The sequence below is a fragment of the Oxyura jamaicensis genome, chromosome 1, assembly GCF_011077185.1.
Source record: "Oxyura jamaicensis isolate SHBP4307 breed ruddy duck chromosome 1, BPBGC_Ojam_1.0, whole genome shotgun sequence".
NCBI lineage: Eukaryota > Metazoa > Chordata > Aves > Anseriformes > Anatidae > Oxyura > Oxyura jamaicensis.
Window position 1 is genome coordinate 197,049,742 of NC_048893.1, and position 16,987 is coordinate 197,066,728.

The window sequence follows — 16,987 nt, forward strand, 5'->3', positions numbered from 1 at the left end:
GTAGGGTGTTCCCCTGAAAAGCACACTCGCCATCTTGAGTCCCACACAGGATTACGGCTATACAAGGCTACTCACACTTAGCTTTCTACATAGTGTTTTCTGTTGGCACACTCAAAGCAGAGTATAGGTTCATCCTGGGAAAGTTGTCCTCGTTGCAGTCGGTGCACAGAAGTGGGAATGCCAGCAGCAGCACTTACCTTTTGGCATTACCTCAGCAGCTTGGAGATCAGCGTAGCGCTCAGGATCACCCAGCCTATGGTCCAGAGTCATCTCAGTTAACAAGAGCTGCCTGAAAACCTGGTGCCTAATCTCCACTTTTTAGTACTTCAGTGATCAATGAAGAGGGAGATGAGCATCTTCAAAGGGAAATGCTCATTTCATCCCTTTCCAAAGCAGAGGGACGAGATGCACTCTGGAGGTTTCCATCTCTCCCCATCAACTCTGAAAGAATCTTAGAAACTGGTTAGATGATGGACTTGAACACACACCTAAGTTTCAGCCAAAGACTTGACTACAGTAATCAGGAAAATTTGTAGCACAGTTGTAGCACAGTTGGAAGGAGAAAGCAAGTTCCTAACTGGTAAACCAGTGGTTCAGTCAGTGGGGTCTGTCCTGCCCAGGCAGAGGTTAATGTCCTGTTTGTTGAGTTTTGATCACAAAAGCAATCAAAAACATTATTTTAATGTGCTTGTGCATCAGGTATCCACCGAAGCTTTGCTTTTTGTTGTTGTTGTTGTTGTTCTGTTTTTGCAGTTCCAAAGAACCACAAATAAATGTGAATACAGTTTCCCCTCTCTGACACAAGCAACAACGAAAATGTTGCTCCTCTATTTTTCAGTGTTACCTTGGAGATCTTTGGGACCAATAGAGAATATAAGTGTTGTGGTGAAGTTTTTAGGCTTGCCTGAAAACGCTTATTTATTTGGATAAAAGGGAATCTGTGCTCCAGAGAAATATTTTGCTTCACTATAACTTAATATAAAAATACAAAAAATCGGCATGGTTAGAATTTTGATTTCTTTTCATGTAATTTGCATCAGTTTCTTGATAAACCTGTAGCAGTGCCTGTGCTTGCTGCTTTCCCTATTCCCAGCACTGCTTTCCAGTCCCAATTGCATCCAGGGTGTGGTAAAGAACTGAGTGCACACCCAAAAACAGATGGAGTACACCCAAAAAGAGACTTTCCCATCACTGACTAACACTTCACATTGACTCGGAAAGAAAAACAAATAGGAAAACATCCCCAAATGGAGTAATTATGTGTATCACTGTCATGAATGTGAATTCCCTGTGGCAGGGCTTGTTCAGCCTCTGGCCTGATAGGTGTATATAGTCATTCTAGTTTTAATAGTCTTTACATGGAATTTTCATTTAGTTTTAGGAATTCTCACTCCTAGGGACTGGCAACAAGACAACAACAAATATTCAGCATGTAGGATGAACATTTCAAAATAATCCTTATTCCATATCGGTTGTTACTATTACTATGTACACTACAGCCCTGGAATGCATCAGGCACATTACCACCCTGAAACTACCGGAGTGGTTTTTTTGCTAAAGGGCAACATAAATGTAAAAAGCAGAATAGATGTGTGTCCTGTGTGTTTGTAGTTTATCCTCAGCCTTCCTCATTAACTATGTAATATAATGTAATTCTCTTCTGTTACAAACAGAGGTTTAGGTTGAGGGAGAAAATAGCCCAGGGAGGTGTGTATAGTTTATGTTGAATAAAAACATCTGATTGTTCATTGTAAATCCACAGTGCAAAAGTTTAAGTCCTCCCTTTAATCATCTGAATTATGCAGGGAAAGGACAGCAAAAGAAATCAATGTGCTTCTCCCTGAAATAGAAAAGTCCATAAGGAGAATTATTCCATTCCTAAACAAGGCAATGCTGATCCATCCCAGCTCTAAACACATCTTTATTATCCCCACCCAAAAAAGAAGTACATCTGTTGAGGTAGCTGCCGATCCCCCATTCTCTTATTTTGTACTAAAGCATGTGCATGTGTCTTCAGTTTGACATTAATGTTGCACAGCAGCAAATAAAACACTTCTCTGCATCTTCTTTGAAACCCACGCTAGGCTGTGCACTAGAGTTGCCCACAGTCCATTCGAAGCAAGTGCTCTGTTCTTTGAAGTGCTGGGACAGTGATGGAAGTGGAAGTTTGTTGTGGCCTTTGCAGCTTTTCTCCCACGGAGGGGCTGGACTCAAGTATCTTCTGCTCTTACTGCATTTCAAAACTGCCCAAAGAAGTTCCTGACCCTAGGGACAAAACTGACAATGAGTAGTTAGCCTAAAATTTGTGAAGCTAAGTGAAATCTGCTTGGTCGTTGGCCTGCTAAGGCCCCAGTGCTGTACAGGGTGGGTTGAACAGCTCAGCTTTGGGCTTCTAATTTGGACATCATTAAGCATGCTTTTTTTTTTCCCTTCTTGTCACAAAGAAATGATACAGTAATGAGAAAAACAGAAGGTTATGGAACAGAGGAACACTTTTGTACAGGGCTCTTTGTCCAGAAAAAGAAAAGGAGAGTCTGTCAAGGCCAGGTCTGTTTTGTGCAGCTTCTGGTTGTACAGGTGAGGATGCAGAAAAAGCTGTGCCAGGTGGGTTTTTCTACACGTGGGTTGAAGTGTTGGCAAGCAGAGATAGTGCTCTCCCACACCTAGAGCAGCTACCCATCGGCCACATTACCTCCACCCCAAAATGACCAGCCCCATGTCACTGACAGCTAATTTACGTGGTGTCATGTAGAAGAAGCAAATATCCACTTCACCATACAACTGCACAATGGCATTGGCGTGAAGACAGTAGAACTATTTTTGCTGATCAAGCCTTGGCAACACTATACACCACTCTCTTTTCATCCTTCTAGGCTATCGTGGTGACAGATGGAGAGAGGATTCTCGGTTTAGGAGATCTAGGAAGTTATGGCATGGGCATCCCAGTGGGAAAGCTTGCTTTGTACACAGCTTGTGGTGGAGTTCACCCACAACAGTGTCTCCCTGTCCTGCTGGATGTTGGCACAGACAATGAGGTAAGACTTACAGTTCTTCATAAATCTGACGGGGGAGAAGGAATCAAGATGAATGCTTAGCTGGGGCCAAGTTATTTTGGTTCCCTAAATATGGAGACAAAGCCAGAGACATCCAAGATGAGACGATGGCTAGACCAGCACTGCAGGGAAGTGACCAGGTTGCATTCCTGTTTGATACTCGAGAAACTTCTGCTCTTACGGGGAACTGCAATGAACGCTGAATAGCCTTATGGTCCCCTGGTGAGAAGATTGTTGCCAGTTGGAGCTGAAGGATCAGTTCTACCTTTCAGTATGGCAATGTGAATTAAAAGATTTCGGACAGGAAGATCAAGATTTATTCTTCTTGTGGTAATTGTGAGAAAGTAGACAGATACCCTTGTCTGCGTAGAGATGACTATATGCCAGAAAATAGAGAATCCCTGCTGGGTGGTTTGGGAATGATTAATTTCAGTGTTTTGCCAGTTTGCACACTTTACTACACATGATAACCAGACAGGAGGACTCCATCTGTTTGCACATTTTTGCCTTATGACTCTGGCTCAGAAGGCTGAAGTGCAACATTTTAGCAATGCCAGAATGGACATCTGGGAGGATGTATTTTTTAAAAAGAATATCCTATACTTATTTGTGATGGCCAGGATTTGTCCACTGATGTAAAATGTACTTGTGCCTCACTTGACCCCAAGTAAACCAAACACATGTTTCTTGAGAGAAATAAAAAATCTGGAGAGTAAAAGCTTTAAGCTTGTATATGAAGACAGATGCTAGCATGAGTGCCTGGTGTTTTCAGATAAGCCTGTGCTTGCTAGAAAGCTAGATTTTATGTACGTCTTTAACTCCAGCCCCATGTGTTTCACATGGGACATTAAAAAGGAAGAAAGAAAAATCAGTGACCATAGATGACATCTAGGATGAGATTCCCAATTATCTTTTCAGTCCTTGAACCCAAATCTGTTTTATCCCTCTGATATATCCCTCTGTCGTAGACAGGTGGAATACAGGGTGTACCCATCTCAGCCTGATCTTTCCTGAAACATTGGAGCATTTGGACCTTCTGAGGCTAAAGCAGGAATTCTCTTTTTGGAATTTCCAGTCAATAGTGCATTGTACTTCAGCTTGACTCTTTAGAATCACAGAATGATAGAATCATTCAGGTTGGGAAAGACCTCTAAGATCTAGTCCAACCTTTAACCTAGTACTAATGTCCACCACTAAACCATGCTACTAAGCTCTAATCTACACCTTTCCTGAAGACCTCCAGGGATGGTGACTCAGCCACTTCCCTGGGCAGCCTGTTCCAATGCTGCACAACCCTTTCAGTAAAGAAATTTCTCCTAATATCCAAAACAACCACCCCCCCAGTGCAACTTCAGGCCATTTCCCCTCAGCTTATCACATGGTGTTTGGGGGAAGAGCCCAATCCCCACCTCACTATAACCTCCTTTAAGGTAATTGTAAAGTATGATAAGGTCTCCCCTGAGACTCTTCTTCTCCAGGCTAAACAACCTCACCTCCCTCAGCCACTTCTCATAAGTTTTTCTCTAAACCTTTCACCAGCTTTGTTGCCCCTTTGTTGCTAGAAGGACAATCACCTCCCTGAGGCCCTCATGAGGGCCATGCTATTTCTGATGCAAGCCAAGATGCTGTTGGCTTTCTTGGCCACCTGATCACACTGCTGGCTCCTATTCAGCCAGGTATCGACCAGTACCCCCAGGTCCCTTCCAAACAGGCAGCTTTCCAGCCACTCTCTCCCCAGCCTGTGGCACTGTATGGGGTTGTTGTGTCCCAAGTGCAGGACCCGGCACTTGGCCTTCTTGAATGTCATACAGTTGGCCTCAGCCCATCGGTCCAGCCTATCCAGATCCCTCTGCAGAGCTCTCCTATCCTTGAGCAGATCAACACTGGTGCCTAACTTGGTGTTTGCAAACTTACCAAGAGTAATCTTTTCATCTCTTCCTACTCCTCCATGCTGGTCTGCACCACCAACTGCTGGCATGCTCTGAGCCTCCCAGCTGGAGCTGGCCTCCAGAGGGACCTGGGTGTACGTTCTTCCCCACCCATGGGAAGCTTCTGACCATGCATAACCATCTGTTTCTATTACAGCATCTGGGGAGGGACAACTAAAATCCAAAATGGCACCAGCAATTTCTTAGACATCTCCAAAAGTCAACTAGTTTTAGAGAAAGGGACTCCCAGAATCAGTCTCTGGGGCTTGGGCACTTCCATTCTGCCCAAGGTTATGTGCAGCTTGTGACCAGGAACTTCTCTGTGGAAGCAGTTTTCACAGTTGGGATTGCAATGTAGAAGTTGCTGTTTTCCAGCAATGTAAACAATGTATTTACTCACAATACAAGTAATTTGTTTATTTGTTTAATGACTTTCTCATGTGCATACACCCAGCCTAACCCAACCCTCAGCACATCCTAGAAACATCCTGCCCCATGGATAAACTCATTTATCAGCATAGAAATCAGCATCCCCTGTAGGCATTCATCCTGTTCATCTCTGCCTATTAATACAGGGTGAGCCTAGGGTGACTGTCGTGCTAACAAAGGCATCTCAGGTAGAATGGAGTAACACATATTACATTTGTAGCAACAGTTCCCAGTTTGTCTTTCTGACAGTCCATAATACTTTGTAGGCTCTTTCAGCAAATCAGTCTTTTCAGAGCTTGGCATTTCTCACCTTGTCTAAGAGACCCTTTTGTACCCCATGTACAGGCCCATGGCACCAAAGGAACAATTGGTGAAGTGATGCTAACGGTCTGCTCTGTTTCATGGCCCTGAAGAGTTAAAGTACCAAACTCAGAGGAAAACCTCTTTCATATTTCCTTCTAAAGGAAAACAGCTGTGGCTGTAAAAACAGATTTAATTTTAGCCCACCTGCCAATATTTGGGGCCCATACGGCTGCAGGACAATAGGTTTGTGGTGGCTCATCCCCTTCTCATATTTATGATTCAGTTCCTGAAATCAGAAGGGAAATTGAGTTGTTTTGCAAGTGACAAACCAAGGTGTTGGCCCACCTGTCTCCTGCCACTGTTTGTCCTGTGATTTTTCCTGAAATATGTGCAGTTTCCATGCTGAGCCAGTCCTTTTTAGGTGGCTTAGGGGTCCTGACTTACCACCTGGTGGGCTGGCTGGAGGAGCGGCCTGGTTTTATATTCATGGCAGGCACTGAAAAATAAACTTATCTGCTATGAAAATACCCTTTCCTGACTGACACCTGCATATAACTGGAGCTGAGTGTTAGTTAGGTGAAAGGCTGGGGAGCATCTGATCGCAGGTTCTTGTCAGCTCTGGGCTAGCACCCAGAGGCCTACATGACACTTGTCATTTCAGGTTACTTCAGGCAATCTTCATTGCTCAAAGTACTGTTTATGGCCAGCACCTTTCCTGGTAACCTTCAGTGCAAAATTGAGTGCTGACTGAACAGTGAACACCCCCACACAAGATCAGCTTTGTTCACTGGGAATGAGACACCTCAGCAGGGAGTCCTGGTAGCGCTGTTTTGGGGATGCAGAGCCTCATTTCCGACTGCAGTCAAGAAGCATTACATGCCTCTGACTTTATTCCACAAAAAAAAGATAGTCCACAGCGCAGCTTACTTCTTACAGAAACACTTTCTGCTCAGGAGAATCGAAGTGAGCTTGCCTTCACTGCAAAGTGAGTAAAATTCATGTGTCTGCAACAGGCAAACTTTTTGGGTAGGCTAGCGCATAAATCTCCATCCAGCTGTGGAAGAGACGCTGTCAACAGAATTGCTTTGTGTCCTAGGGTCTCCTGAGTGATCCACTCTATATTGGACTGAAACACAAGAGGGTTCGTGGGAAACAATACGACGAACTGATTGATGAGTTTATGCAGGCAGTTACCAACAAGTAAGTGGGATTATATACATGGCTTCTCTGAGCTGCTTCCATTTAAGAACAAATGTTGCAACTCTTGAAATAAACATTAGTGTAATTGATTGTACAAGCAAAGAAAGGTCATTTAAATGCAAGTCTCCTGGGTGGTCTACAAATGACTCTTTGTGCTTGAGCACTCTGTGTCAAAATTATTTATGTCTTTGGAGAACTGAAATGGGACTGACTATTTATAACCATTTCCTGTCCATATAGGCCAGAGGTGTCAAACATACGCCCTGTGGGCTGTATCTGGTCTCCATCATGCATTTATGAGAGTCATTCAGCACAGGCAGAATCTAAACTTTGGTTTGTTTGCATTTTGTACAGGAAGTTTCTAGCTTTTACCATTGTGAAGGAAATCTTCTAATTGGAAATGTTGTGTTACTCCCCGTGATGATGTCTGCATGAGCCTACAGACAGCCTGTCTATCACTTAGCAAAAATAGCAGCTTCCCTGCTGGCATTAAAGTTTGTGGAGTGAGGAGACCAGGTTTATAAGCATTGTCTTTTTAATGCTGAGACTGGCTGAGTGCCTATTTCCTCTTACTGACTAGTAGGTATATGGGGTTTTTGCTGTAGCAGGGAAAGATGTGGAAAGAGCAGAGCTACACCTCAATGCTGTATGTGCATCTCTTGCACTGCACTGATTTCCTCCTTTGGGAAAAAATGAAAATGCATTGAAATCTGTATTACCATTTGAAGGGATTTCCATAAGAAGGAAGGTAGGAACAACTCTTTAAGAAGAAAATAATAATGATCGGAAAACCCCAAGCTCCTGAGCAGCTTCTACCTTTCCTAAAGCAGCAGATGACAAGATGACACTGATGAGAGTGGCAGAGAGCAGAGCCTGCACCTGATTATAGCTGTTGCACGTCCTTATATTGGGTCTCGTCTTGCCAGTTGAAGGAGCTGTGTTTGAACTTTCCTCTTTCTGTGCCTCCAGACAGCTGCATATGCGTGTTCCTGCATAAATGGAAGGCAGTGGGTGGCACATGTGTCATCCGCATTCAGGCCATCGTGTCTCCCTTGAGGTAGGAGGCACAAAGTCCAGTGTCTAAAGACAGCACCTCCCTGTCCACTGAGAAGCGTATATTTATGTACGATCCGACTGCCTAGCTGGCTGTGCATGGAGGGATGTAGGAACCAAGGGGCTGCAATGCTGAGGATGATTCTATCACAGCTGACAAACCAAGTTTGAGAGAGATGAGTGTGCCATGGAGAATTTCAGCATCTGTTGATATGGTAGCTCCAGGCAGCATTGTGCTGCACACTGTGCATGTGCAATGCTACTGTTAGGACAGGAGTCTCTCCTTCACTGCTCAACAGCATGATGTAGACATGTCTCATAATTGCTCAGAAGGGCAAAAATGTGCTGCTGTATATTGTAGCATGGTTCCATGTGTGAGGAAACCTGCGAACATGAACTGCTGTGGTCTTTGGTCTGCTCTGACTTCATATGTAAGTCTATGATGTGACACACAAATTCAGTTATTTGGGAATTCAGTTATATCTTTCCTCCTCTTTTGGATTACCACAAATCTCTTGCAGTTTGAGGGGTTTCCTTTTCAGCTTGATGTTCACGCAGAGATTCAGACTATTTCCTGAGGATACTTCAAATTCTCGTGGAAACCATTTGTCAGTTCCTTTGCATGAGTACCTCCCACCCTGCCAAATCACTGCTGGCTCAAGGGACATTTGTCACTGAAGTGGAATGTGTCTGAGCCCGCAAGAATGCCAGGGGATTGAAGAGTTACTGTTCTAATGGAATAATAATATTAAGCAGATGTCAAATTTCTGTAGCTGGAGACCCCTACAGTCAGGAGAAATGGCTTCTGGTCTCATAATAGCCACATAATAATGAAAGAAGGAGTGCATCAGAGGCTTCAGAATTAGTGCTTACAGTATGTTGAAATAAAGTGTGGCTTCTGGGCAGTTTTAGAAATAAAAGCCTTCCTCAAATGTGGATAAATTTCTGCATTTTCATGGTGCCTAAATCTCCATTCATTACTCTTTCACCTAAAATGCATAAAATGACTGAGCTTTCTAATAAGAGCTCCAAATTGTGCTCCTCTTGGGAGGCAGCCACATGCAAAATTTGGCCCATTGAACCTAGCCCATGACTGAATGAAACAGACTGACAAATTGCAGTTTTCTCACAATGAGTAATAGGGTTTGTATGGGAAAATACACCACTTCTGTTTTTCCTCTCCTCAGTTACCATGGTAAAAGGTAAGTCAGTCTCATTCTTGAACTGGTACATTTTTTTCTGGTTGGAATAAATATTCACATAATGTGTCCAAGGATCATATCAGAGTAACCCAGGGAATTTCTGGGGACTGCATATATGAGCAAATTAAGGTCGAAATGAGAGTTGCTGTTGTGCTGGGACATACTGTGTGCTCTGCAGAGCTTCTGCCCGGCCTTTCCAGTAACAGCGTTCTTTAATCCTCAGACTCTCTTTCAAAGCAAACTACCACTGGAAATTTCTTTCTTTCTTCTCTTTTTCTCCTTAACTGGTGTGGAAACTGGTATAGAGCAATTCCTTATCTGATGTAAGACTTCCTGCCTCATTCCAGTCACTGCTTCTGTAGTCTCATCGTACAGGAACTGTACAGCTTGGTGGCTCCAAGTGGCCAGAGGTGGTGACAGACGTCCTGTCCCCAGGCTCCGGCCTCCATTTTGAGTGCTGGCCTCAGTGGCTCGCTGACAGATGCTGAGCACACAGCCTGAGGCTGCGAGAGGCACTTCCACACTGCAGCAAACCATGGTGCAGGAGCCTCATTAAACTGTCATAACTTCACTCCCGTTTCCTTTCCCATCAGCACTTACTAACAGGGTAACCGGGGAGACAGAAACACTCTTCTATCAGCCTCTGCCGTATGGCAAAGCACAGAAGACATCAGATCAAGCGTTCAGCTTCTCAGAATGGGAGGAGAAAGAGGGAAAATAGCTCTGCTGAATTTTTGTTTGTTGTGTTTGTTCTATACCTGATTTCTCTTTGTCCAGTCCCTTCCCAGTACCCACGTGTATACTGAGTCAGGTCTACTTGTGCTCTCCAACAAGCAGAGCTTGCTCCACAACAAGCCACCTCTGTTTCAGCAGTTCTCCAGTGAGACTTGGATCACAAATGCACCAGCACCTTTAAGAAACAAAATCACCAGTACCTGTTCCCCCATGTTGTTTATTCAGGTGCTCTAGTTAATTTGGATAACGAATTACGAAAGACAAGGCACCACTGGCCTTGTGTAATATTGCTGACACCTAAAGCCCCTCAGTATCTATGTGTCTGCTAGGAGACCTGCACGCTGGTGACCAAGGTCACCAGTGCCTTGGAAGAGCTGATGGTGTAAAGCAACTCCAGACTTCACAGAGGCAGTGGATGTTCCCCTTGTCCATCTGGCCAGGGGGACTCTGCCACCACCCAGAAGGGAGCAGTGATGGTGATGGGAAGAGCCAGCCCTGCTGTCCTGCCTTGGTGTGGGATGAACTCATCAGCCAGTTTCTCTATCTGCCTCTAGCCAAAGAACAATATTTAGATTTTATTCGCTTGGTTTTCTACTACTGAGAAACAGCTGAGCTCCAGACATGCTGCTGTAGGATCCCTGCTGTAACAGACTTAGCATCTTGCCTGCAAATCCTTTGGGATAATGCAGTTACAGATGTTGAAAGGTCTCTGCCCTGGACTTTCTGTCTGTGATTTTTCACCTAAGCTAGATTCACCACAGCCGGCTTAGAAAGACGTAGCTGGAGAAGATCTGTCTGGGTGTGAGTCAGGTGGTGAGGCTCTGTTCCTTGCTGACTGTCAGAGGTAACTCAGGGCTATGTCTGCGGGTCAGCACTAACACAGTAATTTCCCCTGCTTGTGCCCTGTCCTCAAGAAGCTTTGCACCTCCAGCTGCAGCCTTTTCTCAGACCCAATGCGAGGAACCTGAAGTCATTTATCATAAAAGCACGCAAGAGTGGCATAGCAGCCATTAGTGCTGGTCTTAGTGCTTGGAAACTGAGACATGCTCTGAAAAAGGTAGGTTTTTTGTTGTTGTTGTTTAGAGGAATATAATGAATGTTGACCATGATTTTTCCAGATTTTTTTTCCAAGAGCTTTGTGATGGTGCTTGGCTCAGTCTTCCCCTATATCCTCTCTCTAGCAGTAGCTGATAGCAGATGCCCAGGGATATGACTAAGAACAGGCATGGATGCAATAGTACATCCTTGGCATACTCCCCAGCTTCCAGTAATCTGAGATTCAGGGATTTCCTGCTATCTTTGTGTTTCAAAGGTCACTTTCATTGATTTAGCACTGACTGAATCCACAGCAGGCTCTTTGCCTCAGAGCGTGGCTGTGTTTATGTTGGCAGAAAGCTGGTGAGACTCCTACCCAATGTTAGAAACATTGTGCAGCCCAAGGAGATAGTTGCTGTTGGTTTGTGATGCAGCTCTCTGGCGCGGAATTTCTAAACCCAGCAACTACAGCTCTAAATTTTATGTTGGCTGTGGTTGATCTGGTTTTGCAAAATTCCCATCTGTTGGCTCATAACCTCGCATTCTAGCATAAAATCAACGGCATTTTTGTCTCACTCTGACAACTGTCATAACTGCTATGTCTGCAGTCATGACCTCGTAATGCGGAGCTTTGCGTCCAGCTTTCCCTGTGCTGTGATTAACATGGCAATCCACAAACCTGACTCGTGTCATTTCTTTTCAAAACAATTTTTTGAAACAATTCTGTTTAAACAAATTACTTCTCAAGTAATAGAGCAGATCATGCTTTCTGACTTCTCTCTTCTCCCTTTAGCACTTTTAGAACTCTTTAATGGGTGATATAAATGGTGCTGTTAAATTACATCACAGGACTGAGTGAGGGCTTGAAGGTGTTTTTTTTTTCAATGGTTTCAGAAGCAGAAGGTCAACTTTAATTTACGAACATTTTAGTTTTCAGTGTCATTTCTTAAGGGAAAACTTGTTTTCCTCTCAGTTATATGGAAGTCTTAAAAATGAAAGGCTCTTTCTGACACTAAATGTAACATCTGTTTACATCCTGTACGAGACAAGCTCCTCCTGAACCAGCACTGCACTTGCCTGGCCCTGTGCCTCCAAGTAGTAAACCTGTCTCTCTGTTGCCTCTTCACCTACCTGGGTTTCCTCTTCTTGGCCAGAAACACGTGCAAATATGCAAACAGTGCAGTCCTGAGGTGAGATTTCCCAGGCATGAATGACACTAGAAAAGGCTGAGCCTTCTGGGGCATACTTATGCTTTTGTCTATCCTGCCGATTGCAAAGAGCACAAAACCACCTCTCAGCATACTCAGGGGGACTGGGTCTCTGAGTGATATAGGCTTTTCACCATTTTTATGTGGAATGAACAGAAGTATTTTCTCCTTCGAAGCCTCTTCTTAGCTAGGCACCAGTGTTTGCTTATTTGGGACTGCTGGTTCCATCTCCATTTCTAATGTAGATAAAAGCATATCTTGTTCTGTCAGGATCACCCTTGTCGTGATATGGGACAAGTCGTTTTTGTTTTTTTTTTTTTTTCCCACTCTGTGAAGGTCTTTTGCAAAGACCTTATGGAAATGACTTGCCTTTTCTCTGTCTGGATGCCCAAGCTGTCCTGTGACCCCGTTTCTGCCCTGCTGGGGCATGCTCAGGGAAGCCCATGTAACGCTGCTGAGGTGCAGAGGTGCTTCCCACTCATACAGAAGGGCAATGCAGATTCTCGAGTCACTGCCTTCATCTTTTCCAGGGGTAGAGCTCCATCCTGGCTGGAGCTGAATGAGGGAAGTGCTTTGCCCACTTCTGAGCTATTTCTTTGCTATCTGCATCTCTACTGCTAAAACAAAGATAGGTCATAGCTCATATTCTGGTGCATTGTGCTTGCATCTCGTAGACATGTTGCTTAGCTCTCTTACAACTACAAAGCCACAGGCATGCTATTTCTTCAGTAGGTGCCTGACTAAAACGATCCCTAACCTGTGACCAGGAATTGTATGGCAGAGCAGGGCTGGTCAGCCCAAAAGCCTGCCAAGGATCATGGTAACAATTTTACAGTAAGAATGGCCTCAGGACACTGGCCAGACTCAGGGGCTAGTGTTGTTGAATTTGTTTGTGTGGACTTTGGTTTTCCAGTCCTGACTGCTGATTACTTGCCAAGCATGGTGATGGGCTCTTTTACAGAAAATTTCAGTGTTCTTGGAAATCAGAACTTTGGCCGATCAAGCAGCAGTAATAAAATGTCAAGGACAAGGGCAAAGACATTTTGGCTCTTCTCTGCCTAGATCTGTACAAGACTGAGTAGGAGTTGCAGTGCATCAAAGTAAAGGCCTTACGTCAGGAATGAGTGGAAGTGGTGCTATAAAATGGTAAATTCAGATAAGGCTTGGACTGCCCTTCCTGTGATTCTTTCAGTAAAGGAACTGAACCTTCTTGCAAATATTTTTATATATATGCATATACATGTAGGAATGTTTTATAGCCCTTATTCGCAGTGAATAAAAGAACCCTTCTCATACTGGTTGGCAAACGTGCTGCACAGGTCCTCAGGCCACCCTGGAAGTTCTGACTTGTGCAATTCAGTCAGATGCTTCTCAGATTGCAACTGAAGCCTCATGATTTTTTTTATTCTGTGGCCTCATGGCTTATAATGAGACTGGATGAACTTGAAGAGGTACATACAAATGAGGATTAAAGAAGCAAATTGCATAATGAGATTGTTCAGGCAATTGAGAACTCTCTTGAATAAAGAAGCTAAAAGCAGTGTCATCAGGAAAACATCTGCCTCCCACTTCTGGGATTCACACTCCTTTGTTCTATACTTCTGCTCTTCCAAGAGAGCTGTGTGTCATCCTCTACAGGGGTTACAGACTTCACTAACAGCATCTTTTGAGTTAGCATAGCCCAGAGATTCAGCATAGCTCTAAGTGGATAGTAACAGTGTCAGAACAACAGCGCAGTGATAAACAAGGGACGGATCCTCTACTCGTTTATTTTCCAGGAAATTGAATAATTTCATAATACAGAGTTTCAGGTAGTAATTTTTACAACATACTTGTACCATTGTACATGTTTGGCTCCTAGAGTCATCTGTTGTCAGGGCGACAGTCTTATACCACAATTTTTATCAATAATATATTATTTCATTAAAAATCTTGTTTGTGCAAAATCTATTTGGCAAGCTTTGGAGATCAGACTAAATTTGATGTATAGGAACATTCCTTAAACCATTTCTCAGTGAGGTTATTTTTACAGGAAGGTTTTTGCAAGGTATGGGTGTAAAATCCAGAATTTGGGTCATAGTTATTTCTGGCACAAACCCCCAAAATATGCAATCTAATGAGATAGAATCAGAAACTCAAGATCTCATTTTTGCTGAAAAATGTACAGCGGAAGAGGGGGCTTAAGACATCAACCTGGATGATATTTAGTGTCTGTAAAACACTTATAGTATCACTTGATTTATATCCAGTGTGCCTGAATTGCTTCAAAACCACCTCTGTCAGAGAGGTATAGAAATTAACTGACCAAGCTTCCCTTTCCACAGCCTGGTAAGAAAAGATCAGAATTACAGCAAAGATAAGAATTTCTCAAACTGAGTGGAAAGCTCCAGTTCCACTAGGAGACATAGGACTGCAGAGATCCCAAGGGATCTGCATGTAAGAACAGACTTGCTTCCAAAATCAGAAAGTCAAAAACTAAAACCTTCCTATTTTGAAAGTGGGGGAATAGCTGAGAGATGGAAGAAACCAGGCAGGACAAAGGCACTTGCTGTGTTTCAATGTACCTTGTCCATGTGAAATAGTCTCCATTGGAGCTTTCCTTTCAGATAAAGGCAATTAGATCCAGCATATTTGAATGCTAATGTCCAGGATGCCAAGAAGATGAAATTATGCTCTAGAGGGGATGAGTCACTGAGAGACAAGATCAAATTATGTAAGGGAGCCAACCTTAGCTGGCCATGCCTTTCCTGGGCTGGAAAACACTGAGGCTTGATGTGACCTGCTGCTTCTGGCTTCAAACTCTCCTTTAGGCTCTGAGCTGGAAGTTCGGAGATGAGTCACATGCGTTGGAAGAAACATAGAAGAACCGATGAGTACTGGCAACAAACTGAACAGTCTGACCTCGGGAGCCTCCTCCAACAGAGAAGTTTGCAAGATCTCACTGTAGGACCACTCAGCTGTAGCTACAAATTTAAGGATACTTAAATTTGAGGGGATCTTCAGAAATCCCTGTTCAAATACTCACTTTACAATCACTTTTTCTATAAAGAGGCATCCTGCACCTACAGACAGCAAGCATGTTGTAAATGCATAGGTGCATGCTCAGTGGGGCTGCGTTCTTATCAGATCTCACAAGTTAAACAGCAGAACTTCTTAACTGGTTAGACAAAAGCATACCTCAGTAAAATGACTTCTTCAACTAGAAGTTATTAATGTTGGTTTCTTAATGGAAGCTACAATTCTTTCAGTGAAGTACAATAACTTTACAAAACCAGTTTTATTAAATTGCACTTTTAATGTTTAAAAGTATGACAAAGGGGTGAGACTGACCAGTATATTACATTCCACCCTGAAGTGCTTCCATGTCACCTGGTAGGGGACCACTTGGATACTATCCATGTGGGATGCAGCAGGGAAATTTCTTTAGAGAAGATCCGGAAAGAAATTAGAGGCTTTGAAGGAAACCAAAGCATTGCAGTAGAAAGCATGGTAAGCCAGTGACCTTGGGTGCATAGCATGTATTTAAGATCTTCCTAACCAGCTGTGATGATTAGATAATATGGGGAGGGGGGTATCTCTCCTAACTGAGGTGTTTAAAGTTAGACACCTAACTTTAAGGTGGTGGTTTTAGACTACATTCACAGAGAAAGTGCAGAAAGAGAGAGGCATCTCCAGAACTGTTACTTACCTACTTCTGTTTTCCATTTAGACTAGTTCAAAGAGCTTGCTACTGGATGTGCCTCTTATTCTTTGTTGTCTGTGAAGGCAACAAGAATTATCTAGCTTAGCATTACCCAGCAAACTTTTCGATATGTCAAGGTAGTGAAAGAAATCCATCTGCACTGCTTTTTCTTGGCTGAATTCCCGTACAAGTAGCAGCTCTCTGACCACCCTTTCCCTTTGCAAAGCTATTCGCCACATTGCCTCCTAAGCTGGATGGTTTTTTTTTTTTAGCATTGGTACATATTAAAACACTTCTGTCCCCCCGTCCCAAGTTGGCTACGTTCTGCTCTTGGATGCTACCCAAATACTCCTTGTAGAGTGCTCTGAATTCCTGGGGGATGAAACAGGTTACACAAATCTTGAGATACTGTGCTGTGGAGAATGGGCAGTAGAACTGACTCATCATGTTGCTACTTACAAGGATGTTATTGCAAATGGCTCCAGCAGTTGTTTTGTTCATTCTCCTTGCTAAATTTATCCCTAGGTTTATCAGGTCACCCTAAAAAGGAACACACAGCCACCGCAGCAGTGTTAGAAAGAGCAGTAAAAATGAACTGGTTGATTTCAAAGACAGGGCTCAGTAAGCTTCCCAGTTTATGTTTAATTTCAGTGACTTGGAGCAGCACAATTTCTTTGAAATCCTCTCAAAACCCCAGTAAGATGAGTAGTCCTTAAGGACTGGGTCTTTGACATCATCCCGAGATTTTGATCTGTGATTTAGCTGTGAACGTTTCATTTAAAGCGTCAGGTCTTAGGGTCTTGCCATGAGCAACTTGTAATCTTTATTAATGAAAACTTTAGTTCTCACATTAAAAAATAAATGTTCAGAAATGTGGTTTACACTTTAAAGAGGCTCAGTAGCAGAGGAAAACAAACTAATCTTCAAAAAAATAGCTCAATGAGCGGTCTTTCCACTCCAGCACAGTCCCATCATACTGAGAGGCATGAGAGAAATGAAGTGTTTATGGGCCACCATGCTTTCCTTGTGCTCTGCTTCATAAAAATGATCAAAGAGAAAATAGATAGAAGTCATTCTGCACTGTCTCATGCTGCAGACCATGTACATGAAGTGAGGAAAGATGCTGTGCTCTAAACAAACAAACAAAAAAAGTGTTTAG

The 16,987-nt window shown here is 43.4% G+C and overlaps 1 protein-coding gene across 2 annotated transcripts in view; it reads left to right on the plus strand.

Moving 5' to 3' along the window:
- Positions 1–16,987, plus strand: part of ME3 (malic enzyme 3) — a 121,532-nt gene that overhangs the window by 87,246 nt on the left and 17,299 nt on the right. For both annotated transcript variants that reach the window (XM_035329398.1, XM_035329389.1), the window contains exons 6-7: positions 2,874–3,035; positions 6,810–6,913. In XM_035329398.1, the coding sequence (XP_035185289.1) occupies positions 2,874–3,035; positions 6,810–6,913 (266 nt within the window). The remainder of the gene's footprint in view (positions 1–2,873; positions 3,036–6,809; positions 6,914–16,987) is intronic.